This window comes from Dermacentor albipictus, chromosome 1 (assembly GCF_038994185.2).
Source record: "Dermacentor albipictus isolate Rhodes 1998 colony chromosome 1, USDA_Dalb.pri_finalv2, whole genome shotgun sequence".
Lineage (NCBI taxonomy): Eukaryota > Metazoa > Arthropoda > Arachnida > Ixodida > Ixodidae > Dermacentor > Dermacentor albipictus.
The window spans coordinates 275,149,012-275,176,648 of NC_091821.1; the positions used below are offsets into that span (position 1 = coordinate 275,149,012).

Sequence of the window (27,637 nt, forward strand, 5' to 3'; positions counted from 1 at the left end):
CGTACTGCGACATGTTTGCGACGATTTCTATGGGCCCCTACATTATTGTAACTTATTTCGGCTGTTTTATGGCACGCTCGCCGCATCCAGGGTTCTGACGCAGTTAGCGAAAAGCAGCTTCGCCTTTCTGACCCAGTTAGTTTCGCGCTGATTGAATCTTACGAGGCGAAGCTTGTGACGGATTTATGCCCCCCTCCCCCCCCCCCCCACCAACAACATGTACCTTTCGGCAGTGGCGTAGCTAGGTCTTCTGTCACACCCTCCCCTCCCCCCGACGTAGTCGAGGAAGGCGAGCATATTGACAATTTCCGGATTTCAGGTCCAGTACAGCCACCTTGGATACCGCGCACGTTCCCCGGATCCCCCTCTCCTTCGCTTTCTTTCCCAGAGATCGCGAATGCAGCAGATATACACGCTGTTTTTCCTGCGCCAAATAACACAGGGTGCTATACTGATAACGTGTGATAAGCCCATGTGCACATCTTCTGTCAGACTGTAAGGCTTGGCAGCCAATACAAATGCGGAATCGTGGAAAATATGACTCACGTCACAAGTAACAAAAAATATCTTTATAATAAAGTTTTAATTAGCAATTTTATCGGCAATATTGCTTTTGCAAAATTGAAGCCCGACATTCATATCTTGCCCAACAACAACTTCACCGAAATCGTCGTAGGTACTATGGCACGCAGTACTTTGTCTGTGGGCAGCCCTGAACGAAAACGAAAATTAAATTGTTTGTCAGTGACGCTGATCTTCCCACCCTATTAGAGAACTCTACCTGCCTTCCCGCTGCGCGGGCGCCAATGCTATGACAATTACGAGTTCTCTTCATTCTGATCAATAAAGCCTTTTCATTTGCTGCTATACGGACAAACGTGATTATCCGAGCTTCACATTTCATTGTGAGCATAACGCAGACCGACAACAGCAGCGTCTTTTTCCTTAAATAACTATAATACCAGTGCAACTTAAGTGGCAGCTTCCGACACAACGACTGCATCCCCCTTGATTTGTGCGACAAGCTCCAAACAACACCGCCGCCAATTTGTCGCATTCTCCTTTGCGGGGCCTCGTTAGTTTAGAAGCTCCGGCAGCTGGGCCCACAATTTTTCACGTTCATGGCCCGTGAACTGCCCGGACGATTCGCTGCTCGGCCTGGCTAGGGCGGGATGCCTCTCCAAGAAGGCTACTAATTCTTTTTGGAGAGCACACGCATGGCGCCCCGACCTAGCCTTTTTTGCTGCAGGTGGTGCGAGGTCGCTTTCCGCCATGTTTCTGGCTATGGCATATGCCTACTGGGGGGGAGTGGCATCCTTCGAAGCTCGGGCAAACGCGATCACTTTTAAATTTTCGAGGGCCCACGTGCATGTAAAAGCACAAACACTCATTGGCTGTCAATGCCTTTTTTAGACTGCTGGACATTCAGTTCGTTACTACGAAAGTGAGTTAATCCGTGCACTATTATTATGCTAAATATGAAACAGTAGAAATATACTTATCTGCAGCTTGTCGATGTCCCCTTCACTGTGTTGGTTGCGAGATCCATCGTCGGCGCCACCTCCTTGTCGCGTCGTAGCTATATAGCTGTCTTCCTTTTGCCCACACTACGTAATATTCGTGACGCTCGCAGTCACGCAGAGTGGAGGAACTCGGCGCATTCACAGAAGCAGCCCCGGACAAATTGTTTCTTCAGCATTACGCTGTGAACAGCAGGTGCGCGTCGCGATCTGTAAAATCGCCGAAGCTATTGGCAGTCTTACGGGGTGCACGGAAAGTTGCTTACGGAGGAACAGAACTATCCAAGAAATAGTGGCCATCGTCGAGCCTGATCACTACGTCGCGCACTGCAAGCTCGTTGTACGAGTTCGTTTACACCGTGCCTCTTCGATGCTTAGTCGCCATGCTCGCCCGGTGAATGGGTGTGATGACTAGAGTCACTGGAGAAATTTTCAGGGTACCGCATTCGTTTTCCCCGCGTCGCCGACGCATTCATTGGCCCAACCGTACCATGTGACCTCTGGGGTGCCATATACCTTCCAAGCGCCGGGCGGGCCCGGCTGAGTTAGAGCGCAGGCAGCGCAGGTCCCCTACGTTTTTTTTTGTGTTCCGATTGTCGCGCTCCCATTTGACTGCAAGGAAATCATGCCTCGCTGCTGCGCCTTCGGATGCAGCAACCGAAATGAGTCTGGAAATACTTTTTTCTAGATTCCCACCGGGAAAAATGACCGAGAACGTTGTTCTGCGTGTTTACACAGGATCGGCCGGGAGAACTTCAAGCCTACAAAAAACACCCGCGTGTGCGAGGTATAAGTACACCTTGCTTGTGCTTTTCGGCAATGTTTTAGAAGATATTTAAGCGAAGTGCACGCTGTGTTAGCGATGCTACGAAAATAGGAGTCCATTGCAAGGTTCGTTCGCGTCTTGCACGCTTCACGCGGGTACACGTGTACGTGTTTGTTGCTCAACACACGCGGTTATTCCGTGCTCGTGGCACGCGAAGGCACACTTGTCTTGCGAGAATTCGGCGTCCTCACGTGCACCAGGTACTCGCATAATTTCTCCGCGCACGTTAGCGCGCGCGCGCCTCGAGTCACTCGACCCATATGGCACTTGTTTTTCGCAGATCGTGACGATCGTAGTCAATAAACATGGTCAATACGAGGCCCATGATACCTCCTTTTTTTCACTTATCCTTTCCTCATTTATACATACGCATTTCGAGCTTGAAACCAATGGCCAGGTGAAATTCACAACACATGCTTCAGATTTTGAGCTTGTAAGCCGAGCACATGCAATGAACTGAAGTCAGCATACATATCATGTTTTATGTTGAAATGCTACGGTGCACATCCAAATAATGTTGTGCTTGATGCATAACAAGAAATACAAAACAACAGAACACCCAGTAGCCTTAGTTTCACTCTGTCACTATGCATGTTACATAAGCCGCTCTAAAAGCACAAGAATTTTATACATCGCCTATGTAACTTAGAAAAAAAAAAGGGCTGCGTCACCAGCGGGCATTCCTGCTTTTTTTTTTTACACAGCCAGCAAATCTTGGCAGTCAAGAAAACAGTCATAAATAAGTTGAGAAGAGTAGCTGCTCATGAACGCACTAGACAGCCGCGTTCATAAATCGCAATGTAGCAAACTCTCGCTCATTATCAGTGTACAGAAGTACATATAGGTTGCTGTAATAACGCAAATGGCTCATATTGGCCTTCCACAAGATTTAGTGCGCAAAATGGTCATCGAAGTTGGTTTTTACGCCTGCTGTGCACAGATCGTCTTACGATCACGGCCAAACACCGGTGCGCACACGGCAGTCGGAGTGTGTCGTGCGTATACGGCGGACAAAGTCGCCCTGCAGAATCGAGAACGCGCGGTATCCGTTTACAAACTAAATTAGATGTATCCGATTTGGCTTGTGAAGTTATACAATGAACGTACGTGCGTGTGACACTATCAGGTGTTAGTTTCGTCCTGCTCGGAAACATTCAATAGAAGCCGACGGCGGTCCACAATGTTCATGCCCAAAAGCACAAGCTTGCCTGATTCCGGCTCGAAGTGACGAAATGTTTCCTTCGTAGCTCGCTCCGCGGAAGGAAAAAAAAACGCGTGCATAAGTTCCCGATAGCAGCACTAAGCTGCTGCCCACAATCGTAGCACAGTTCCAGCTGTAAACACGATCGGCTTGCAAAACAACCACCGGCTGCATTACTTCGCACAAAATAACATTTTATTTTCGTTCTTAGCAACCATTATCTCCGGGCACAAAGTATTTGTACTTCAGTAAACACTCAACGAGATGTGTCACCGAATATCAAGCTCTTCCAACACGGCGGCCTTCCCGCGACGCAGTCGGCTTGGAAGGTATATGGCGGTGGCCGCTCAGTGTTGCCAGTCAAATTCCGACCTTTGCGGTACACTGAAATTTTTTCCAGTGACTCTAGTGATGACGCCACCACAGCGTTCCCTCGTGCTACAATGTGAAGCGCACTAAATTACAAATTAGTCTAATACGCATTCAGTGTACATCTTGTAAGCTTTAAAATGCTTCTAAACCGCGTGAAAGTAACTAATAATATTGTACTAAATGCACTTGTTTTATAACTTGCGTGTGCATGTAATGCAGTCGGTGGAAAGACAAACAAGTGAAAGAAGGCACGACCATGCACCGACGGTATGATCACGTCAGCCCCAGTTTGTCGACCGCCCAGAAGGCAAAAGGCAACGCCCAAGGAATGATAGCCACCCAGAGTGAGCCTAGATAAACGAATGAAACTGGAGGCTTGTCGAAAGATAAACTGTGTCTCGGTACCATTTGTGCTTTCATCTTGAGGTGTCGCCAGAACTCGTGAAGATCCCGAGTTTTGCCAAACTCGGCGCATCCTGCATAGCACCCCAAGTCGGTGATTGCGCCGTGTTGGACCCTGATGGTCTCTTGGAGGTCCTCGGAGCCTACTGCTTGGATGGCGCACTGCGGCGTAAGCACTAGGCGGTTACATTGTCTAGCGCCTATGTGCAAAGTTTTCTCAATCGTCGTTCCCTCTGTCAAGAACTTGGCTATGGTCTTCGGAGGGTTGCAGAGCAGTCCAGGGAGAAGTTGTTACTTGACGCCCCGCATCAGGAAGCGGACTTCTCTTCCTACATTTCCGGGTCAGCATGCCGGAAAAGACGGGTCATCTCTTCCGTGAAAATCGCGATGTTCTCATTGGGCAGCTGCCTTCGGGTTTCTAGTAGAGCTTGGTCTCGCTCTTTGCGCACGACGCTTATGAATGTCCGGAAGAAGCCGCTGCAGAACAGGTCCCACGTTGTCAGGGTGGACTCACAGTTCTCGAACCACGTCCCAGCAGCGTCTTCCAAGAAGAAGTAAACATGGCGCAGCTTGGCGTTGTAGTTCCAGTTGTTGAACGCAGTGACTCTTTCATAAGTTTCCAACTAGCTTTCCGGGTTTTCAAATAACGATCCGCGGAAGGTCTGTCGTTCCCTGGGCTGCTGCAACACGATTGGTTTAGGTGGAACTGGAGCTGTCATCGTGGCGTTGTCGTGGCCTTGCACTTCCTGGTCTTCTCGGCAAGAAGTCCGTGCTCGGGGGTTAAGTTTCGAAGCCTGCGGATAGCTCGATGATCCGGGGCGACGTTAGTGGTGTCCTTGGGTTTCGGGCTTAGATCGCGGCTTTGCGGGGTCGTTCCGTACATGAACGCACGAGCACCTCCACCAGATGTCACGTTGTAGGGACCATTATAGAACACAGCAGGAAAATTGTTAATGGCGAAACTTTTATTGGGCGAACTTGTGCCCACAAAAGCAAGTGACAATGAAACCACAACGAAAGTGGCCAACACAGCCAGCGATCGTCTGAAATCTGACCAGCGGGTGCGTCGGCGTCAAGCGCGTCGGCTTTTATACATGAGTTATGGAATGTTCCAGAGTAATTTCTGGTGCCTGCGTGTCCTCCGGAAAGTACTACATAATTCGCGTCGCGCATACAGTCAGATTACGCAAGGTTCGGTGAGAAGACAGCGGATAGAACCATTGATAACATTCGAGAAACTTCCGATACTTACGGGCGCGTCCTGCGCTGAGCGAAACATTTGTTTTTCGGTGAAAAGCGGTCAGTCGAGACAGCTAAATAAAGTACACGTGTAAGTATCAAGGACGCTTAACGATTTTTACCCTCAAATTTCTGCGTTGTCGTTGTGCATAGTGCTAATTAAATGTGCAGACGAAATTTGCAGACAAACCGGAGCCAGCACAGAGGCCCAGGCCCCTTCCTCGTTCGCTTGCTTTGCGGCTTCAGACAGACAACGCCGATTTCACGAGCTGGCTAGTTACGCTTGCGTGGAAAAAGGAGATGAGCGCAGCGAAAGGCGCTGCCATAAAGGACGGAAACTTTCCTTGACGAAGAGCGCAAGCAAGTTCGAAACGAAACGTAGTGGCGCCACTCACGGCATATGTACTGCGCTTCGACTTACAAATCCGAGATCACTTGAAAGTGCACAACATTCGTTTTTGGCAGAGGTCTCCCTGACGCTCCTCCCAATGCCCGAGAGGCGTCCGTTCATTTTTCGCTTCTCGGACTGGCCGCGGACCGTGTTGGCCCGGGTAGCTGCCAAACGACGACAGAATTCTCTAAGCATGATGAAGCTGGACCCCGGAAGATTTCTGGCCCCGGGCTTTCACGCACTCATTGAGCGCCGGTTTAGTCGCCTGCACGATAACGTCCACCAAAACAGTCATTTTTCAGGTCAGAGAGGACAACAATGAAATGCCCTTGTTCGATATGTGTGACATAGTATCATATACTGAGAGGTAATTTTCAAGCTCGACTCTTCCCTTGCAGCCCCTTCGGATTGAAGCCTCAGCGGTGAAAGTGAAACATTATTTTCTTTTCAACGAAAAGAGGGCGCCAAGACAAAAGGCAAGAGCCTGACAAGGTCCTGGTCACCCGAAGAACAGCTGACATTGTGCACGAGCACTTCACAACAAGTTCACAATGAATTTCTCAAGCGTTGTAAGAAGCAAGACACAGCAAATTAATATGCATCAAATTTGTACTAGAAATGAATAAATCGCATACACAACTTATTGAATGAGCGATATAAAGATACATAATTTTTTTACAAACCTAAAAATGTCAGTCCTATAACACAGAAACAATATCACAAAGCTTACAACATGCGCCGTTAGACAGGAAACCAGTAAGCCATCGCAGGAGACAAAAGATCTGATCAAGAAACGCCAATGTATGAAAGCCTCTAACCCTACAGCTAGAATAGAACTGGCAGAACTTTCGAAGTTAATCAACAAGCGTAAGACAGCGGACATCAGGAACTATAATATGGATAGAATTGAACAGGCTCTCAGGAACGGAGGAAGCCTAAAAACAGTGAAGAAACGAGGAATAGGCAAGAATCAGATGTGTGCGTTGAGAGACAAAGCCGGCAATATCGTTACTAATATGGATGAGATAGTTCAAGTGGCTGAGGAGTTCTACAGAGATTTATATAGTACCAGTGGCACCCACGACGATCGTGGAAGAGAGAATAGCCTAGAGGAATTCGAAATCCCGCAGGTAACGCCAGAAGAAGTAAAGAAAGCCTTAGGAGCTATGCAAAGGGGGCAGGCAGCTGGGGAGGATCAGGTAACAGCAGATTTGTTGAAGGATGGTGGTCAGATTGTTCTAGAGAAACTGGCCACCCTGTATACGCAATGCCTCATAACCTCGAGCGCACCGGAATCTTGGAAGAACGCTAACATAATCCTAATCCATAAGAAAGGGGACGCCAAAGACTGGAAAAATTATAGACCGATCAGCTTACTGTCCTTTGCCTACAAAGTATTTACTAAGGTAATCGCAAATAGAATCAGGAACACCTTAGACTTCTGTCAACCAAAGGACCAGGCAGGATTCCGTAAAGGCTACTCAACAATAGACCATATTCACACTATCAATCAGGTGATAGAAAAATGTGCAGAATATAACCAACCCTTATATATAGCTTTCATTGATTACGAGAAAGCGTTTGATTCAGTCGAAACCTCAGCAGTCATGGAGGCATTACGGAATCAGGGTGTAGATGAGCCATATGTAAAAATACTGGAAGATATCTATAGCGGCTCGACAGCCACCGTAGTCCTCCACAATAAAGCAACAAAATCCCAATAAAGAAAGGCGTCAGACAGGGAGATACGATCTCTCCAATGCTATTCACCGCATGTGTACAGGAGGTATTCAGAGACCTGGAGTGGGAAGAATGGGGGATAAAAGTTGATGGAGAATACCTTAGGAACTTGCGATTCGCTGATGATATTGCCTTGCTTAGTAACTCAGGAGAGCAATTGCAATGCATGCTCACTGACCTGGAGAGGCAAAGCAGAAGGGTGGGTCTGAAAATTAATTTGCAGAAAACTAAAGTAATGTTTAACAGTCTCGGAAGAGAACAGCAGTTTATGATAGGTAGCGAGGCACTGGAAGTGGTAAGGGAATACATCTACTTAGGGCAGGTAGTGACCACGGATCCGGATCATGAGACTGAAATAACCAGAAGAATAAGAATGGGCTGGGGTGCGTTTGGCAGGCATTCTCAAATCATGAACAGCAGGTTGCCACTATCCCTCAAAAGGAAAGTGTATAACAGCTGTGTGTTACCAGTACTCACATATGGGGCAGAAACCTGGAGGCTTACGAAAAGGGTTCTACTGAAATTGAGGACGACGCAACGAGCTATGGAAAGAAGAATGATCGGTGTAACGTTAAGGGATAAGAAAAGAGCAGATTGGGTGAGGCAACAAACGCGGGTAAATGACATCTTAGTTGAAATCAAGAAAAAGAAATGGGCATGGGCCGGTCATGTAAGGAGGAGGGAAGATAACCGATGGTCATTAAGGGTTACGGACTGGATTCCAAGGGAAGGGAAGCGTAGCAGGGGGCGGCAGAAAGTTAGGTGGGCGGATGACATTAAGACTTTTGCAGGGACAACATGGCCACAATTAGTACATGACCGGGGTAGTTGGAGAAGTATGGGAGAGGCCTTTGCCCTGCAGTGGGCGTAACTAGGCTGATGATGATGATGATGATGATGATGATGATGAAAATAAACACAAATAAATACAAAGTCTGTCAACTAAATACATATCTCATTCAGTTTGTTCCAATAGGTACTTTTAATTGTAGATTTAAAACGTTTTTGTGGAAAGGAATAATGAGCTTCAAAGGGAAATTGATTTATTACCGTGGGAATTTGGTAGCCTAGTGTTTGCTTGCCATAATTGGTGCGTGTGACTGGAACAAGCTTACGTTTCGTCCGAAAAGCATATCGGATGCTGGAATTATCTGTACAAGAAAAGAACAATGTATGATGATAGATGTGCTTAAGCATGCAGACAGAGATTATACTTTAAGGATGCCATGTTTCCGAAATAGCGGTAAATCTGAAGGTAAATCTGAAGGTAAATCTGAAGGTCTGCCATGAAACCCCTGAATAGCACGCAAAGCGCGTTTCTGAATTGAAATTAGTTTAAGGTAATTGCTGGACATTGTAGTTCCCCAAACAAGGATACAGTATGATAACCTTGAGTACAGAAGTACGTAATACATGGATATCTTTAACCAGGGGGGCAACAAATGAGATATCTTATACAAACAACCGACGGCTTTACTTAGATCAGACATCAATTTAAATCATACATCAATTTGTTGGTGTGAAAATTCCAAGAAAGATTCTCATTGAACCAAACACCAAGAACTTTCTGGGTTGAAACTCGCTTTAATTCAGTATGCTCGTAGAAAATTTTCAGAGTGATACTTTCTACTGTATTAATAGGATGAAAAATAATGTAGTTTGTCTTTGATAAATTAAGGCTTAGCCTATTGGTCAATAACCAGTTATGTAGCTTTCTTAAATATGCAGTTGCCGTAGCCTCCATTTGGGACAAGGAGTGGGATGAAAAAAATATATTTGTATCGTCAGCGTGCATAACCAAATTAGGCGATTCGGATATGTTAGCGATATCATTTATGTATATTAAAAACAATAATGGTCCTAATATTGATCCTTTAGGAACACCATGCTGAACTGCCAATTGTTCTGAGGGTACGCCATTAGCTTGAACATACTGCAATCTGTTTAAATAGCTCCTTAGCAAGTCAGATGCAATACCACGTATGCCGTAACTGTTAAGCTTGCAGGGTGTTGTGATGAACGCAATCAAATGCCTTTCGGAAATCTAGGAAAAGACCAAGAGCGTACTGTTTCATTTCGATATTCTTAATTTTTTTCTTTTACTGTTAACAGGGCCTGCTCTGTTGATTTGTTTTTCAGAAATCCATAATGCGAGGTAGTAATAACATTGAATTTATGGAAAAAGTTTTCGAGACGAGTATTAATGACACCTTCGAAGACTTTTGATAAAACGGGTAGGACAGAAATGGGTCTTAAATTAGATATGTTATTCTTTCCCCCACATTTGTAAACTGGACATACACGTGCTATCTTCAACTGGTCTGGGTACACTCCGCTTTCTAACATACGATTTGCGATGTGACTTAAGGTGTCACATATTAAAGATACACGCTTCAAAGGTACTGCTTGTATACCATCATGCCCTGGTGAAGCGCAATTGTTTACCTTATGTGTTAATGAAGCTATTTCATGAGTAGCAGTTGGCATAAGGGCAATAGGATTTTGTAAGGGAGTGCTTAGATTAGAAAGTGCGTTTAGCATTGATGTGGTTCCCGACGTACATATAGAATCTGCTACATATTAATGAAAAAATAATTGAAAGAGGTTCCGAGATCAGAGCCTGTAAGTTCACCATTGACTGTCATAATAGCAAGGGGCGGGTCTGGGATACATTTATTAGCTAAAAAGGTGATTTCACGCCAAACTTTTCTACTGTCAGAATTTACTTTGGCAAACCGAACAATATAGTAAATAGATTTAGCTATTTTAACAGCCTGGCTAAGTTTACTTCTGTATTTTTTAAATTCAATGAGAGTTGGCATCACGGCTCTTGATGAACTTGTGATACAAATGGTTTTTCGTTTTAATTATTTTGTATAGTTGCTGTGTTATCCAAGGCTTCTTAAACTTTTTGCACGTTTTAGTTTCTTTTAGTGGAAAGGCATTGTTGTAGCACCAAAAAAAAAACTGTTTAATAAATGTATTATATGCTTTGTTTACGTCAGTTGTATCGTACACATTATCCCAATCTGAACTTTCGACTAATGTTTTGAACATACTCATCGTGTTAGCATTATTTACTCTGCATAACCGTGGGGCCTTCACATCTATGTCGTGCATGACAGGCAGGAAGCAAAAGATTGGCAAATTATCGCTGATGTCATGGGATAGGACACCAGAGAGAATGTTATTAGACACTAGATTTGTAATACATGCGTCTAGTAGACTACTTGTTTCAACAGTTACCCTTGTGGGTAAAGTTATGCAATTCCAGTAGGCAAAAGATGCAATGGTATTACTGAATTGCGTTGCACATGAATCGTTCGACAATAAGTTAATATTTATGTCACCCATAATAATAAATACGCGTCCGGTGGAAGTCAGATACACCTGTAAATCTTCTAGGAAGTCGAAGTGCCGTTTGTTACCGGTGGGAGGTCTGTATAATGCAACGACCACTATATTTTAGTAGATACAGTAATGCGTTCCACATTAGAATCTATTACGCTAAATTCATCTATTTTAGAATGTTTGTACAATTTATTTATATACACAGCGAGACCACAACCCTTGCAGTGAAGCCTTTATAATCCATTATAAGTATAATTGTCAAAGTGGAGATGATCCTCATGGGATGCTAGCCATGTTTCTGTAAACACCAAAAAATCAAGTTTATGCTTTATGGACGCAAAAAACATGTTCAGATGGTCACCCTTGTGTTTGATACTACGAGAATTAAAATGAATAGCACTGAGCCCTTTTTCTAGAGAGCCGAGCTTCGTTCTGAAACCTTCAACATTATAGCCAGCACAAGTTGGCTCGCAAGTTCATGGCGGTGCGACAGTCCATCTTAGGGACCGGACCTCACCTAATCATTTTTTTCCAGATCACCGTGATCAGTGATCCTCGGAGCGTCCATAAGTTCACTTTGACGTGCGAACACTTTACCCCCCACAGTCCAGACATATTTCCATGACACTAATTTCTTGCGAGCTATGGTGGCACCTAACAACTGCTTATTAAACTCAGATAGATGCTCATTAACATAGATAGCCCCTCCGTCCGAGTAACCAAGCACACTGTTATTAAGTCTCTGTTTCCTTGCCTTAGAAAGGAACGTATTCCTTTTTTCTCGTCGAAAAAAATGAACTATAATGTTCGTGTCATCCGAGTTCCGAGTGGGAATGCGGTGGCATGTATCGATGTCTAATTCACTGACTTGCTCGCCAACAGCTTCACCAATTTGTTTTATGACGTCAACAGGCTCTGCATTCCCCTTGACACCCTTCACTTCCAAATTGTTGAGTCTCGTGTACTACTGTAGCTCTTCAACTGGTCGTGTCAACCGCTTGTTCTCACTCCTCAAACCTTCATTACACTTTACAAGTTCGCTGACTTCCTTTCTCAGTGCTATCGCAATTGTCGCTGCAGAATTTCATGCTGTCTTTCACAGAACGAAGTTCTAATCTCATTTCACGCTTAAAATCATCGAAAGCTTTTGCGAAATCCTTAGACATACTAGAGAAAAAAAAAGACAAATTGAACAATAAAAAGGGAGAACTGCAAGAAGTGTGGCAGCAGTGCGCAGCGCGCAAAAAGCACAAGAGATTGCTCCCAGCGGGTGCTTACCTGCAAAAACGGATACCTTTAGCAGATGATCGCGTGGCCTGCGCACTGCTGCCAACTAAAAGGACAGACGAGCTCGCTGTTAAAGACCCAGGACTACAGCTGGACCACGCCGATTGGCTGATCGATGCTTGTCATACTGATCAGCTGACATACGCTGAACAGAGGGTGCTCCTTGCGGCGATCTACGGCGCTAGCTTCGTAACAGCGCAGTTGCAGTCCAAGATACACTTGGTTCCCTGGATCAGCTGCAGCCCGAGATATGGCTCCTTTCGTTGTCACTGCAAAAGCAGATACATTTAGTAGATGATAGCGCGGCCTGCGTACAGCTGCCAACTCATTCAACTGAGGGCAGCATTCGTGTATCGCAACAATCGAACACTTTGCCGCTCCTCCCTCATCCAGTGCGGCGACGTTTAAAATCCGGTGCTTCCCTGTATATGTGCACTCCAGATCAGGAACGTCGCTATACCTGATTTACTTTCTTCCATATTCCTCAGTCATTCTTCATACTCAATTTTACTTCGAGCTTCCCTCACTTCAAAACTATTCCAGCCCATATCATCTTGCACAACTTCATTTGTAGTCTTCCCGTGAGCGCCCAATGCGAGGTGACCCACTGACCTTTGGTTCACATCCAGTCCTGCCTGATTGTACCCCTGATTTACAGCAAACAACCGCATTTCCAAAAGTAAGTCCTGGAACCATCACACCTTTTCACATACCTCGGAGCACCTTGTACCTATTGTATCCCCATAGCGCTCTGTGCTTCATTATGGCTGCCATTTCTCTTCCCCTTCACTGTTATTGCTTTTTCCTGTATTTCCATATATCTATTGCCTTCGTTTATCCATATACCAAGGAACTTATATTCTGTTACCCGAGGTATTTCCTCGCCCTGTATCGCAACTCTATGTTCACTGTTTTCATTGAATACCATAACACCTGATTTTCTAAGACTAAATTTCAAACCTAAATTGTTGCCTTCCTGTCCACAAACATTAGCGAGACGTTGCAAATCACTTTGCTTGTTAACTAGCTATACAATGTAGTCCGCATAAAACAAACCTGGAAGCTGCTGCTCTACTACTGTACCCGCCTGTTTGTATGAGAGATTAAAGCCGATATTACTTCCTTCTAGCGCCCTCTTCATCCTCATGATGTACATCATAAACAGCAGTGGGGATAAAGGGCACCCCTCCCTGAGTCCCTTGTTGATATGAGCTTTCTCCTCGCTCCTCATCACTTCCCATTCAAGGCGAACGGTATTTTCTGGGTAAATCTCTCTCAAAATCTGCAGACAATCGTCACCTAAGCCTTCCCCTTCCAGAATATCCCACAAGATGTTGCGGTCTACGTTGTCATAGGCTCCGGTAATGTCTAAAAAGGCCACATATAACGGTCTGCTTTCTACTTTTGGTATTTAAATACATTGAGTAAGAACAAATAAATTATCATCTAAACGCGGACCTATTATGAAGCCATTCTGAAGTTCTCCCAAAATGCCATTATTCTCAGCGCATGCTTGAAGCTTTAACCTGATTGCCTGCATTGCTAGCCTGTATATTACCTATGTGTATGGTCAACGGTCTATACGAGTGAATTCTATCTTTCTCCTCCTTGCCTTTATAAATTAAACTCATTCTACTTTGTCGCCAACTGTCTGGTATTCGTCTATCTTTTAAAGTGTGTTCCACTGCTTTCACCAGAGCTTCCTTACTTTTTATTTCATTAATCAGCCTAACGGGAACCTCGTCTAGCCCTGTGACTGTGCGCTGAGGAATTTTCTGTTCGGCTTTCTTCCGGGTGACATTTGTCAGGACCAGCTCCTTTTCCACCTGGGTCTCTTTCATGCTCTTTTTCATTCGGATACAACCTCAGCATTGCGCTGGAAAGATTCTGCTGTTATTTTTCGGATGTAATTTATTGCCGCTTCTCCTTCCAGTCTGTTTTCATCTTCGTCTATGATATGTTGCATCTTTGTTGACTTCCTGCCTAATAATTTTATGTTGATCGAAAATATTCTAGGTGCGGCCTTCTTTTTCGCACGTATTTCTGACAACCAACATTCATTTTCACCTTTTAATTTTGCATGCACCAGTATTTGAACCATAGACTCTTTCTCCCGGTATATTTCCCATTTACTGGCTACTTCATCCTGCGGAAACTGCGCCTTCCTTGCCTGCCTATGCTCTCGGGATGCTTTCTGTCGTTCGGCGATAGCTTCTCGTATTTCCTTGTTCCACCAGCTTTTCGGTTTCTTTTTTTCTTTCCAACGAACATGTTGTTTCTCTTTCCGTATGTCTGTCGTTATTACACTTAGAAGCTCACTATATTCCCACTCTTTATTTTCCCATTTGCCAAGTTCTTCGTCAACTCTAGTGACTATATAGTTGTTCTGCGTTCAAATTTGGACTGGTCATTTTGCAATCCTTGCTCTCTTTCCCAACTACATATCCCATATTCAAAATGATGCGTTTATGGTCACTCCCTATGCTGCTATACCCTTCCTCATCAATGACAATTTCTCTCAACTTATCATTAATTCCTTCTGTCATCAGAGTAATCAATGGTTGATTGCCGGTTTCCCACTTCCCACCTGATCTTCCCTTCACATTTAGCTCCTGTATTCACGATAACGAGGTTGCGTTGCTCACAAAGGTCTAGCATTGACTTCCCGTTGTTGTCAGTTTAGCCATCTAAATGCTGTATGTGGGCATTCATGTCACCTAATAGGATAATTTCAGCACCGTTCCCGAAACCTTTAATATCATCGCTTATGCATTCCACTATCCCTTTATTCTTCCCTGTGCAATTATTTCGGGTCCACAAATACGTAACGCCCAGCCAAGTTTTTTTCCCACTCGTTGTACCTGATAACCAAAGATGCTCTTGACATGTTGAATTTACTCTTTTCTATTTGTCTCCGTGATGGATGAGCATTCCGACTCCCCCTCGCTTTCTTTCCGACTTAGTTCTGTTGCACCCTTCCCATACATAATTCTCAATAACTGGCGGCTCTTCTGAGTCTCTAAGGTGCGTTTCAGTCACCCCATATACTCCTGTGTGTTCGCTATTTAGCTGCTGCTCAATTTCTGCCCACTTTTCCTTTCTTCTGCCGCCCTGCATGTTTATGTAGCCGATTGCATGGCGAGCTCTCTTTCTTCCTTTCCTCGTTTTTCTGTTATCGACCGCGATGCTCTACTGAGGTTCCCTTAGGGGACCTTCTTCATTACTACCTACTCTGGTCTCCTGAGCGCCCGTGGGCCCCCTAAAAAAGCAACAGCGCGAGCACCAAGTCGCCAGCCAACTTCTCGTGCTAGCCTGTAATTGAAGTGGATCCCGTCTCGTTTAAAACCTCCACACCTCCTCACTTCCCTGCTTACTTCGACAACCTCGAAGCCTTTCTCTCGGCTCATTTTCCATATCGCCTCATTCGCAGCCACCACGGCTCTTTGTACGTGACTGTCACATACAGGCACCTCCGGCATTGTGCACACCATGATCTGCACTGAGGGGATAGCTCGCGCAAGTCATCCACCTACTTCGCCAAGCACTTGGCTAATCCTGTGCCTTTCCTGTTTAGGACGCCATTTAGCCCACCTGACACTATGACAAGGTTGCGCACGTGGGCATTTACCGTGAGCTTTTCTTTTGCTCGATCCATGACAGAACCCAGTGTCCGCCCTGGAAATGTCTCTACCGCCACTCTTTTATCGCCTTTCAGCCTCTCCACAATTGCTTCTGAGCACTTAGCCAGGTTTGAGTAGCCGGCGATTATCACCCTTTCACTCTCTCCTACCTCTCCCTGCTTCCCTTTGTACTTTTGCGCGTGTTTCGGACTCGACGAAGGGCATTGTCCCCTGTGCTCCTGATTTTTTCGTGTGACGGCCTCAAGGTAGGTGCCGCTCGTTCTAGCTAACCGTTCACCACGTTGCACGTATTCCGCGTACTTTGCTAGCACTCCCTCTCCTGTCACGTCGGGGGGACTGCGTTCCATTGTCACGCACATTCTCGTTCACAATGGCGGCCCTGTTCACCTTTTCCTCCGCTGTTTCAAGTCTTTTTTCAACTATCTTCCGCGCATCACGCTCCCTGCTTACCTCATTTTTGAGCTGTTCCACCTGTTTGACAAGCTCTTCCTGGAAGGCCTCCATTTTCTGCAGCCAAGTATTGACATCGCCGTGTTTGCCGGTTGACTCGAGTCCCTCTCCATTCTCATTCGTGCCCTCATCTGCCTTGAGGGACCCCCGCGCACTGCCTGCTTTCCCGGCTTTGTTGTCATGTATTGCGCGGCTTTTTCTGATGCAAATACTCTAATAATATAATAATGTAGAGTACGTGCCTTTTATGAAAAAGCGATACGCACAGGGTCCAAATCCTCAATATGTCGCAAAGCAACTCTCAGCACTGTTTCAAAAGCAATCAATGCTGCGGACAGCGAAGGTATGACACGCTCTCGCACGCGCTCAACCACGCGCCTACGCTCTCACTTTTCTACCAAAACAAGCACAGTAAAACCACTAATAGCTATTAGTCTCAACCACTAGTAGTCTATTAGTAGTCAACTCAACTATTAGTGGTCTCGACTATTACTAATAGCTATTAGTCTCTCTAATAACTCAACGTCCCACCCGGTTGCACGTGTTGAAGCACGTGGCGCGAAAGGGCGCTCTGACCATCCTGCAAAACCAAATGTACACGAAACACACCCGCGCACACGAAATACTAGAGAAAAAAAAAGAAAAAAGGAAAACCACCCAATTACTATTTAAAGGTGAAAAAAAAACGGCAAATCAAAAACAGAAACAAGCTAAAAGCATGCTCAAAAACTTATGAATTCGTCGCTGCTACAGAGCCCCGAAAAGCATGTCCATTCGCCACAAAATCTCAAGGACCTACAGAGTCGTCATCTGTCGGAAGCGCCTCATTTGCATAGCAAGAGGGACAACGCGGCGCGCTCCTCGTAGGTTTGGCTGTCGGCGCCCAAAAAAAACGCCACGAGGGAGCCCCCCCCCCCCCCCCCCCCCTCAAACATTTCTGTGAGTACTCTCGAAACGAGGGAAGTCTTTTACTGTCAAAATAATCTTGAGCAAACAGAAAGCACCGAATGGCTTACAGTGCCATCTCTTTACCGAATAGGTATACAGTGAACGCACACTGCGCGCGGTCGCCACGAAGGAATGCCCCGAACCAGTTTTTTGCGTGAAAGCCAGCCAATCGCTGAGAGCAAACTATGTGAACTAGTAAGGTGTCTAGTAAGGTGTCTGTATAACCAAATGCATGGGAATAACAGAATGAATCGTCAATGGTGCGATCGCACGGGTTCGCGGCGACCGACTGCTCGTCTGTATGCATGTCCACGCACAATGTTTCATATTCGCTGTGAGCGCGTTTTCGCACCGTGCCGTGAGCTTGAGGCCGCATCTTATAAGCATTTGACAGTGCACGTGCAACCACTGTTGCGTGGACGTTATCAGAGCTGTTCAAAAATTATTTGCTTATAACTGGGGACGTCGACGCCTACGGCGACTTGTGATATGCCGTCGCGACGATTCAATCTTTTTATCTTCTTTTCTTCTAAATTATTGAACATTTCCATATAGTTACTTCTCAAGTTGCCTCTCACTAAGTTTAGCGGCTTTCTCAGCGAGAAATATCCCACTGTTTCTTTTTTTCGTAATCAAGTACATTCATTGTTTGGTGCTAACACAAAGATGAACATATGCCATGCCTTTCTTTTTGATCTGCATCTACGGTTCCCTCTACATTCCAGTGAACTTGCCGGTATTAAGCATCAACATGTTAGAGCTTCATGACACTAGCTGCGCAGCGCACGCGGGCGAGCGTCTCAGTGCGCGTACTCTGCTACTCACCGAACATCACAGACCCGACACCGTAGCAGAAATTTTCCTCGCGGAAGTGCTTGCTGCCCTCTCGAGTTGTAGCCGATGGCTGCTTGCCGGCTTTAAATTTCGCCATCCAAGCTTTACGCAGCTTCATGTTCTGCGGCTACGTGTGAAGGCTGACATCGGGCTCCGTTGCGTACGTCCGGCACTGCGGCACCGATCAGTAGCCTACCATGTTGGACGCCTTTAAAGGCATTCCAAGTGTTGTCAAGCACACACCCGAAGCGGGAAAATCTCGCAACTTAATCTGAACGGCAGCGAAGGTGAGACTTTAAACTTCCGTTTTCAGCTCGCTTCGGAGTTTCCGAAGCAGCAGACGCGGCCGCTGTGTCCACGTGTCACGTCACACCGATGGCGGCGCCAGCTTTTCCAGTGGTGGAGCTCGCCCCCAGTGTAAGCACGGACGTTTCAGTGTTTCGTGTGCAGTGGTGTTGGTATTTGTCTATTGAGCAGCTAGCTCTACGTACAGTGTTTGCGTATCCGGACAGACTACGCGCCGTGGCCGTGCTTCGGTGTCATGGTGAACTGTGCTGTGTTTGGCTGCAGCAGTCGCACAAGAAAGAAGCCCGGCGATAGGGATCTCGCCCAGATTGGCTTCTTCTCGATACGTGGTTATCCATCTTCATCACTGCAGCCTCAGTGTAAAAGAGCACAGCAGCTAGGTGCAAGCATGCCTCTGCAAGGCCTGCCTTGCAGCTGCAATGTGCAGTGTCAGGATTGGGGGCTCAATCCCACCGTTCGTAACTAGTGGTCATGATTGGAGTCGGGCATGAATTAGAAGGTAGCTGGCCCATGCCGTTGACCAACTTATCCACGCTGAGGACGTTGCTGAAGGGAAAGACTGCTTCTCATCGAGAACGAGGAATATGGGTTTATTTACAGTATCTACATGCAGTTCATCAGTCTACCATGACTGCAAGAGAAAAGTACATCAGTCTAACATGACTGCTTGAGAAAAGTGCATCAGTCTAACATGACTGCTTGAGAAAGTGCACTGAGCAGCCGCGCAACAGCGGTTTATAAACACACGGTCCTCCCCCGATACCCAGGTGACGGAAACGGCCGACCACTCATCGTAAACGAGTCGCCTCTCTGCGGGACCGCTTACACACACACACTTCCTTGCGCGAGGTTCACGGTCCGGAGCCGACGTCAGACGGACTTCATAGAACTCGGGGCTTGTGTCAGGAAAGGTGCCTTTTATTCCCTGAGCTGACCCCCGCAGCGCGGCCGGGTGCCCATGGTCTTGCGTCTTAGACGGCGCGTGGGAAGGAGCCTCGAACTACGTTCCCACGAGCGCTCCCCCGCTCGCGGCAGACCAGGGCGGCGGTGGCGGCTCAGTAACAATAGTTGGTCCGCCGAACGCATTCAGTCACAACGGCAACGAGGCTAGAGCGTAACGGTGGCGTTCCAATAAAAGTTGTCGCCGCTGTCGCAACTGGCTGGCAAAACTTGCACCTCAGCTGTGCCGTTCTTAACAGCAGCCAGCACCTCACCGTCTTCTTTTACAAGAAGCCATGGTGTGAGTGGCTTTTCATTGAATGATTGTGAATGAAGAAACTGGGAGGGGAAAAAAGTTTTAGCAAGACCAGCGAAATTGATGCATCATGAAAGTTATGAAGGCCGTGTAATCGCAGTGTTTCGTTCTCGGGTTTTTACTGGCACAAGCATCGAGTGACACTCCTGTTTGTTGCGCAGCACTTCCGGCTTACCTCCTGAGACAACTGGGGAGGAAATTCAGAATAAACCAGAAAAAAATGAAAAGAAAAATAGTACAGTGCAAAATTCGTGGGTTTCGTTAACACGTTGAGTTACTGAAGTGTCTGGAATAATTAGAATTATTTATATATCACTGATCACCGCACACCAAAGCACAGAATTGTAGACATTACAGACCCACCACGTGGGAGTACGAATTTGGCGAAATTCCTGGAAAACCGGAAGTATAAAGCGAAAGTAATGACGCCACTAATGGCGTCACGCACAAGAAGGTGGCATGGTATTTACCCACCTAATTATTGAAAAACATTTGCCTCCGAGTTCGGTTCGTGCGTTGCGTTCGCCTAAACTCAACATTAACGCCAAGGCGCGAGTGCCACTAAGAGACATTTAAATCAAAGATTGGGGTCACCTACACTTTTTGTTATCAGCGAAGCAACGTTAACGCTACCTTTAACGGCGCGAGTGGACAACATGCAGTAAATTCCGTAATGAAGGCGATCATGTTACGCGAGAACTTTGACGCACGGCTGCTGCACCCAGCCGCTCGTAAGATCATTGTGGTCTTCCATCGAGGTTTTAATTTGTTCGCGGGTCACGAAGCTCGTCGCATTCACACGGTAATCCTTGATGCCTGCGAGGTCGACGCGAGGCAGTAGTCCGACACCGCGCCGAAGCTGATCATCTTTTTGAGTTCGAGCGGGTCGACACAGTCGCACAAGCGCGCTTTCTTTTTGTAGCGTGCATTTTCTGGTTCACTCAACCCACACACGCATCGTTGACGTATGACGAACCCCTCGATGGCCAAGTCAGAAAGATACCTTGAAAAAAACGGTTCGTGCATACTGGAAGCTGCTTGACGACGCATGCCTGCTCGCGTAGGCAGCGCGACCGAAGTTATGGCGGACGCCGCTAGCGCTCCTAGCGGATGGCTTCGTGCGCATACCCACATACATAGATACGGCGTGACGGTGGCGTAATTTTCTGTCAGCGAAGAGTCCGCGGACCGCCAGCGGATTTTGGAAATCGACAAAGCCGATTGATATGGCACCTTTTTCCCGTCAAGCATCTGCCGCGACTTGCCACGCCAGTATTTGTCCGTGACATGCCATCATTAAAACTTCGTGATGCACTTCGTCTCCGCGCGTTTTTGTCTGCGGTAATGACGGGTAACTTTTACTGCACTCTGTGGCGCGCTCAGTTTCTATGTTGCATGGATGGGGCTGAAATTCGATTCTGAATATCTCCAACATCAAAACAAGAAAAGAAAGGCGGGATGAATTAAGTGGTGATTAAATCAATTCTCAAATAAACGACGCTCCACAAGATTCTAATAAAGAAGCTAACTAAAGAACTTTCGATAATTAGTCATTAGAAACTCACGTTATTAGGGACAAACTATGTCCGCTTTGCCTTAGAACTCCACCGCGAAAGCTATACTTTTGCTACGCTCCTAGCTATTTTATGAAAATATTTGTGCAGTCTTAACAAAAACTGCGTGCTTTGCGCGTACGATCTCATTCTTGACGTTAGTTATTTTATACTTCCCACTGCAGGGCGAAATGGGTGTAAGCACAGCACTCGGTTCGGCCGTGCTGAATGCCGCAGGCGTCATCAGTGTGAGCGCACTGTTTGCTGGAAAGGTAAGTTTTGGAACTGTGCACTTTACGAGTTGCTTATGCATACAAGTCACTCAAGCATGACGCGGCTAATAAACGCTCTACGCACAGGGAAGAAAAATACATGGTGCAAGACTGAAAACAGAAACTTACTTTCTAGCGTTTTCTAAATATTGCCTCGCTTTAAGAAAACAGGCGAACTTTAGATGAAGCGTTGAGCCCGAGTGTAACCGTCAACCAAGCACACAATATACTCAACCGCCCGCGCGTGGATCGGAGGGTCTTCGTCTGCTTCTGCACTCTTAGACAAAGGTACACCCTTTGGGGTGTACGTCTGCCACACAACAATAATTGTCATTTGCCTTGCTTGCGTTTCCTTGAAAACGCCGCGCCCGCTACTTTTCTGTCGGAAATGATGTCATGTTGATAACGCGCATGCCGTTCGTTACTGGGAAGTACCGGGCTCGCAGCGTTAAAGAAAGTAAATATGGACAAGACAGATGACAATTATTGTTGTGTAGCAAGATACGACCCAAATGATGTAAATTTGTTTTGGAGTGTTCACGGCGTCCGTCAAAGCAGGTGCCGGTACGTGGCGCTTGCACTGGCGCGCGTCTGCTTTCTAATTGTGCGGCGCCTGTTGAAATGTGTGCCATTATTCTCTCCCATCGGAAGAGCATCGACTCGATGCTCACACACACGGTATGCAGCTTTTCTGGACATGAGGGTTTACTTCGCGTGAGTGCCACCACGTGGCCTACTGACCTTAAACTTTTCGAACTTTCCGTGGTGACGTAGCGATGACGTCAGCTAAACAAAAAACAAAACTATCCCTGCCCACTGAACTTTGTCGCAATGCTTGTCCCGCCGGTTATCAGCGTTCTTGATAAAGCGTAGCCGCTCGTCGACTGGAAATTACTTATCATCCTAAGAGCGTTTGTCGCGAAGAGCGGTGATTGATTCTGTGCTTCTGATGCGGTTCTTTCCTTTATTTCTTTCTCTTTTATGTTTCTTTTTGATGCTACGGAGTAAAAAAGCTAGGGTAATTGTCGGAAGCACCCCGCAGCAGCCTTTCTTCAGTCGGCACACATTCTTAACGTACGTACGTCCGAACATCGCACAGCGTCTGCGAGAGACGCCGTCGTGGACGGTTTTGATTTTGACTTATCGATTTCATTAAGGTGCCCCCAAATATTTCCCTAGCGACTTCGCTATCCGCACTAATGGGCTGACGCAGCAGCTGCAAATCGACATGTGCATAACTATTTCGATGGATACATCGATAATTTGGTTTTGCACCTTGAGGCAAAAGGCACGACACAAGAATTGTACAAACTGTGTCTGTGTGGTCGTCCGTTAACATGCTATTGCTGAAGCTGCTCACAATATTACGTCCCATTTACTGGTCACCGGGCCAGGTATACCTTTGGGCATGACATATACAGTACTGGCAGATAGTTGTGAAAGTACTGTCCTGTCACGGCTATCCACGTGCGTGAAAAAATACCGTTATTTAAGATTATTGCGCAGTAATATATGCGGCATTTCTCTGTGCTCTATATTGTCTACCATGTTTCCGTTCCGCCTACATAATATAGCCGCAATGTAGATTAGCAGGTATCGAACGCCAAAATGGCTACCCACACACTCAAAGACTTCGCGCACAACTCCCGATACTTACTTGTATTCAAGAGTTGTGCGACTCCCAAGGACATCCTTAAGAAATGGTAAATAATATATTATGGGGTTTTACGTGCCAAAACCATGATCTGATTACGAGTTACGCAGTAGTGGGGATTCCGTTATAATTCGGACCACTTGGGGTTCCTTAACGTGCGCCTAACCCAAAGTACACGGGTGTTTTCGCATTTTGCCCCCATCGAAATACGGCCGCGGTGGCTAGGATTTGATCTCGCGACCTCGTGCTTAGCAGCCGAACACTATATCCACTAAGCAACTACGGCGGGTAAGGAATCTTGGCAGTTCGAGGAAAGTGACAGTCGGCACGTGATTCAAAAACAAGAAAGGGGCTGACAGATGGAATAGTGCACTGTGGTATCATGCCGAGGATGACGAGGCTGCCTTTGACGAAGATAGGTCCTCCTATCGAAACGTTGGCCATCCTTTCTGAGGCACCTTATCCCTGTTAAATCTAACATGCTGAGGATGACGAGGCCGCCTTTGACGAAGATAGGTCCGCCTATCGAAACGTTGGCCAGCCTCTCTGAGGCACCTTATCCCTGTTTACAAACTTTATACCACAGTCGGCACGTGATACAATTTGTTCTCATCCTCATTGCCCGAAAATCGGCACCAGCCATCGAAGAATGACACCGTAGAGTGCACTGCATTTAATGTGATGGAGTCCGCGTCCAATATTTCAGACCCGAATCACCCTGTAACGACTGATGACCAGGCAACTCGCTTATACGCATGTGCAGTCGCCTGACAGTTGCCGGGCGTTGGCGTCGGCTACAGGACCTACTTGACCTCTCCATAACACTTGCCGGCATTCTAGTCTTATTTCGCACCATCGGGTTTGGCTGAACTCCTTCAACAGCCAATTTATTTGTCCGGAATTTTGGCTACCAACTTTACGTTTTTTTTTTATCTTTAAGACGTCTTTTTTTTATTTAAGCTAGTATACTGTCCTGGGATTTCCAGCGGGTTCACCTTTCCCAAAATGCCTGCAGTTTTGTCGGTCTCTGCTCATATTTTGCGGGATTTTTAATACACGTTGAAACCGTAGCACGGCCCTCTGACAATGCTGCTCAACAAGTCATTTTATTTTTCTGAGGTCTTGTGCAAGCTTCTGCCTTCTTGCCATTCATCAACTTCCTGATTTCCTTGTCACTTACATCCCATTTCGACGACTACGATCCCACGGACGTTGGCAATGATGTAATGGCCATGGGATTGAAGCCGTTTAAATCAATTTTACCGTGGACATGACAGCCACTTTTGCTCCCTGCGAATGAAAATATTGTCTTAATGAGCGCCAATCTTAGGCATATAAATTCACAGCCTAAAAAATTGTATGACTCCCACGCACTGTGGGAATCGCGAAGCTTTTGTGTTGTTTGCTTTTATTGACGATAATTAGCGGTAATGCTGACTGCGAATGTATAATTTACACAGCGTTTAGTGCAATGCGAGAGTACCGAGTTGATGGAAAATGTTACCTTGCGTGCACCACTGCTGTTTGTCAACGTAGTGTAGAACATACAGCGAGACGTGTTTGCTTGAGGCGTTGTTCTGCGCCATTGCTTGTAACATGTGGGAGGGTTGAGCATTGTCGTTGCTTCACATAGCACATCGCATTGCGGCAGAAGTGCTGGCAGAACTGTGAGGCTCTGCGTGCTAAAACCATAATGGAATTATCAGGCACGCCGTAGTGGCGGACTCCCGATTAATTTTCACACACTGGCGTTCTTTAACACGCACCTAAATCTAAGTGCACGTGTGTTTTTGTATTTCGCTCTCGTCGAAATCCAGCTCCCGCGATAGGGATCCAAACCACGACGTTGAGCGATGTCATAGTCGCACAGCTACCGCGGCGGTCACAGAAGCGTTGATTTGACGTGCGACCGCTTCCTTAGTGCTGCATAGACCCTACGGCGATTTAATGTGGCTTTGCATCTGCACGCCCTGCGTTAATAGTCCGCTTGACTAATTGGCATGGTGTTTGTTTTTGAGAAATAGCAGAAAGGTACAGTACTGTACCTTCCATTTGGCCTACAACTACTGTCGTGTCTATAGTAGCAGTGTTTCCTTATCTTCGTTTCCTTAACGCAACATTTGATCTGTCACAACCCTCCCTCCTGTATGGGAACTGCGAGCGAAGAGTGACAAGGCTGTTATTGACTCGTTTCGCGATTGCCGCTGGTTTTACCCATTATCTGCCTCGTCTCCTTGATCCCTCTCTACCATTCTATTTACCTCTCCTCAGGACTTGCATGTTAGAAGAGCGGTAAGCGCTGCAGTTTCTGCATTGCTTTTGCGGGGGGTCACAGATAATTATAGCTGTAAAGAGGCTAATGTAACGACGCCCAGAGAGCTCCAGAGAGCACGGTGCAAGTGTGACGCGATGAAAAGCTCCAAACGAGTTTCTCGCGTCGCCATTCCTCTCTTCCCCGTTCCTTCCATGCACCTCCCCCCCAACAAGACAGCAGCAGCAGCAGCGGAAAAAGTCGAAGGAAGAGGCAAAGAAAGCTTCGCTTTAAAAAAAAGTATTCATTTGTTGGCGTAATGTCGCGTGTCGTCGTGGCGTTATTGCGTCCTTTGCGGGGTTTCATCACTGCGAGAGCCAACTGTCCGATCTGCCCACTACACTTTCCGCCTTCAGAAGTAACTTCTACCCCGTTGCCAAGACGCGAATGGCCTATCCCGTTTACTACAGACCTACAGGACTTTTTTTCAGTATGTTCATTATTTGCGTCATCAACAGCTATACTGCGGAGGCACTTCCTTTCTACTGCACGGTATTAATAAGTGAACTTGTTTTTGAAATATATTCTCTTATGTTGTATTCTTGCTATCATTGTCGTACGTAATCTACACAGAGTACTCAGGCACCTTCTAATGTTTTCACTTTTTGCCTGATTACGCCCCACATTGTAATGCAAATAAACATAGCTTGAACTCATTTCGCCGCACCGCTCTCTCTTCAGTGTCATCTCTCACATTACTCGCTCGTGCTACACAAACACGCAACGACCTTAATTAAGTATCAATTACACGCTAGTTGACATGCTGGTGATGTACATTTCCTCTAATTACCAGGATAGGAACGCTACCCTGTCTTTCGTGGCATTATTGGTCTACAAACTCGCTCAACAACAGCGCTCGTTATTCATCACATTATTTTGTCGATAGGAGCACACTGTATTTCCTCTGAATATACTTTCGGCTTTAGATGCGACTTTTCACGCCCGCTTATTCTGTTACGCTCACGGCGACCGTTGTCGTCAGGCCGCCACCTAATTCTCAGCTTCGCCATCACCAGAGAGCACACAAAGGTGTTTTCACGAACGAGCCATGTGATTCGAGCCCCTGTATCGTCAGCGTTCTACATTTGAGAGCTGGGCACGCTAACCACTACGCTACCGCCTTCCCTGCCGCCTTCGATTTATCGGCCTTCCCACTTCTCGTTTTCGTCGCTGACGCAGGCAGAATGGACGCAGAAACGAAAAAAAAGTTAAGATTGCTTGAGCGGCTCTGTAACACATGACGAACTTTGGCAGGCTACTCTCATCGGAGCGCATGTGGGCTTGCGGCTGCATGCAGATCATCGCCTTAGCTTTATGTTAATTTGCTTTCACTGTATCTTTCCTGTTAAAACTGAAACGCTGGACAAAAATGAGACATACCGTTGTATTTTTGCTTGTTTTTAGGTTTAAATCAAAAACGCTCATTCCTAACTTTAAAGCAGCAACAGCTTCATATCTGCGACTTGAAAACTCATTTACGGAAATCGTTTTTTTTTTAAGGAATTGGCATAAAGATGCTATATTTCGTGGTGATGTCGCTGCCTCTACGGGCCGGCACCACGTATCGACGAAAGGGCATCACTCTGCCGATGTACGCGGCAGGTTACTGAATCATGAAAACAGAAAATATGACTGTTTTTCAGATCTTGCAACTTATTAAGCACAAGGCACCCGCCACCATGACACTTTTTTGCTACAACAGCGACGCACAATGGCGGACCTATATTTCTTTATCATATACTTCTTAAATACTTCTTAAGTACTTCTTCAAAACCTCTTAAAGGGGTTTAATTTTAGTTTTCATCGCGGAACCGCAAGTGCAGGGAGCGCTGCTGGAGCCGCGCGCTTTTTCCTCTGGCAATATGGCTGCCGGCGGCTTAACGCGCTCCCGGGGCGCTATTCTGGACATTCCGCCATTTTCTTCGATGCGTGACGTAGGCGCGACGCAAACAAAATGGCGCTGGTAGCCCCGTTTTGCTTACGTAACGTGACGCCATCTTGATGTTTCGCCTAAGAAACTGTAATGAAGGCACTGAATATAGCATTATCGGTAAAGAAAAACAGTTTTCCTCCGCAGTAAAAAT

At 46.3% G+C, this 27,637-nt stretch overlaps 1 protein-coding gene across 3 annotated transcripts in view; it reads left to right on the forward strand.

Moving 5' to 3' along the window:
* LOC135908777 (probable sodium/potassium/calcium exchanger CG1090) overlaps window positions 1-27,637 on the forward strand; it is a 141,007-nt gene that overhangs the window by 19,347 nt on the left and 94,023 nt on the right. For all 3 annotated transcript variants that reach the window (XR_010566417.1, XM_065440618.1, XM_065440619.1), the window contains exon 3: window positions 21,502-21,588. Coding sequence is in view for 2 of the 3 variants with exons in the window: in XM_065440618.1 (XP_065296690.1) it covers window positions 21,502-21,588 (87 nt within the window). In the remaining variant the exon portion in view is untranslated. The remainder of the gene's footprint in view (window positions 1-21,501; window positions 21,589-27,637) is intronic.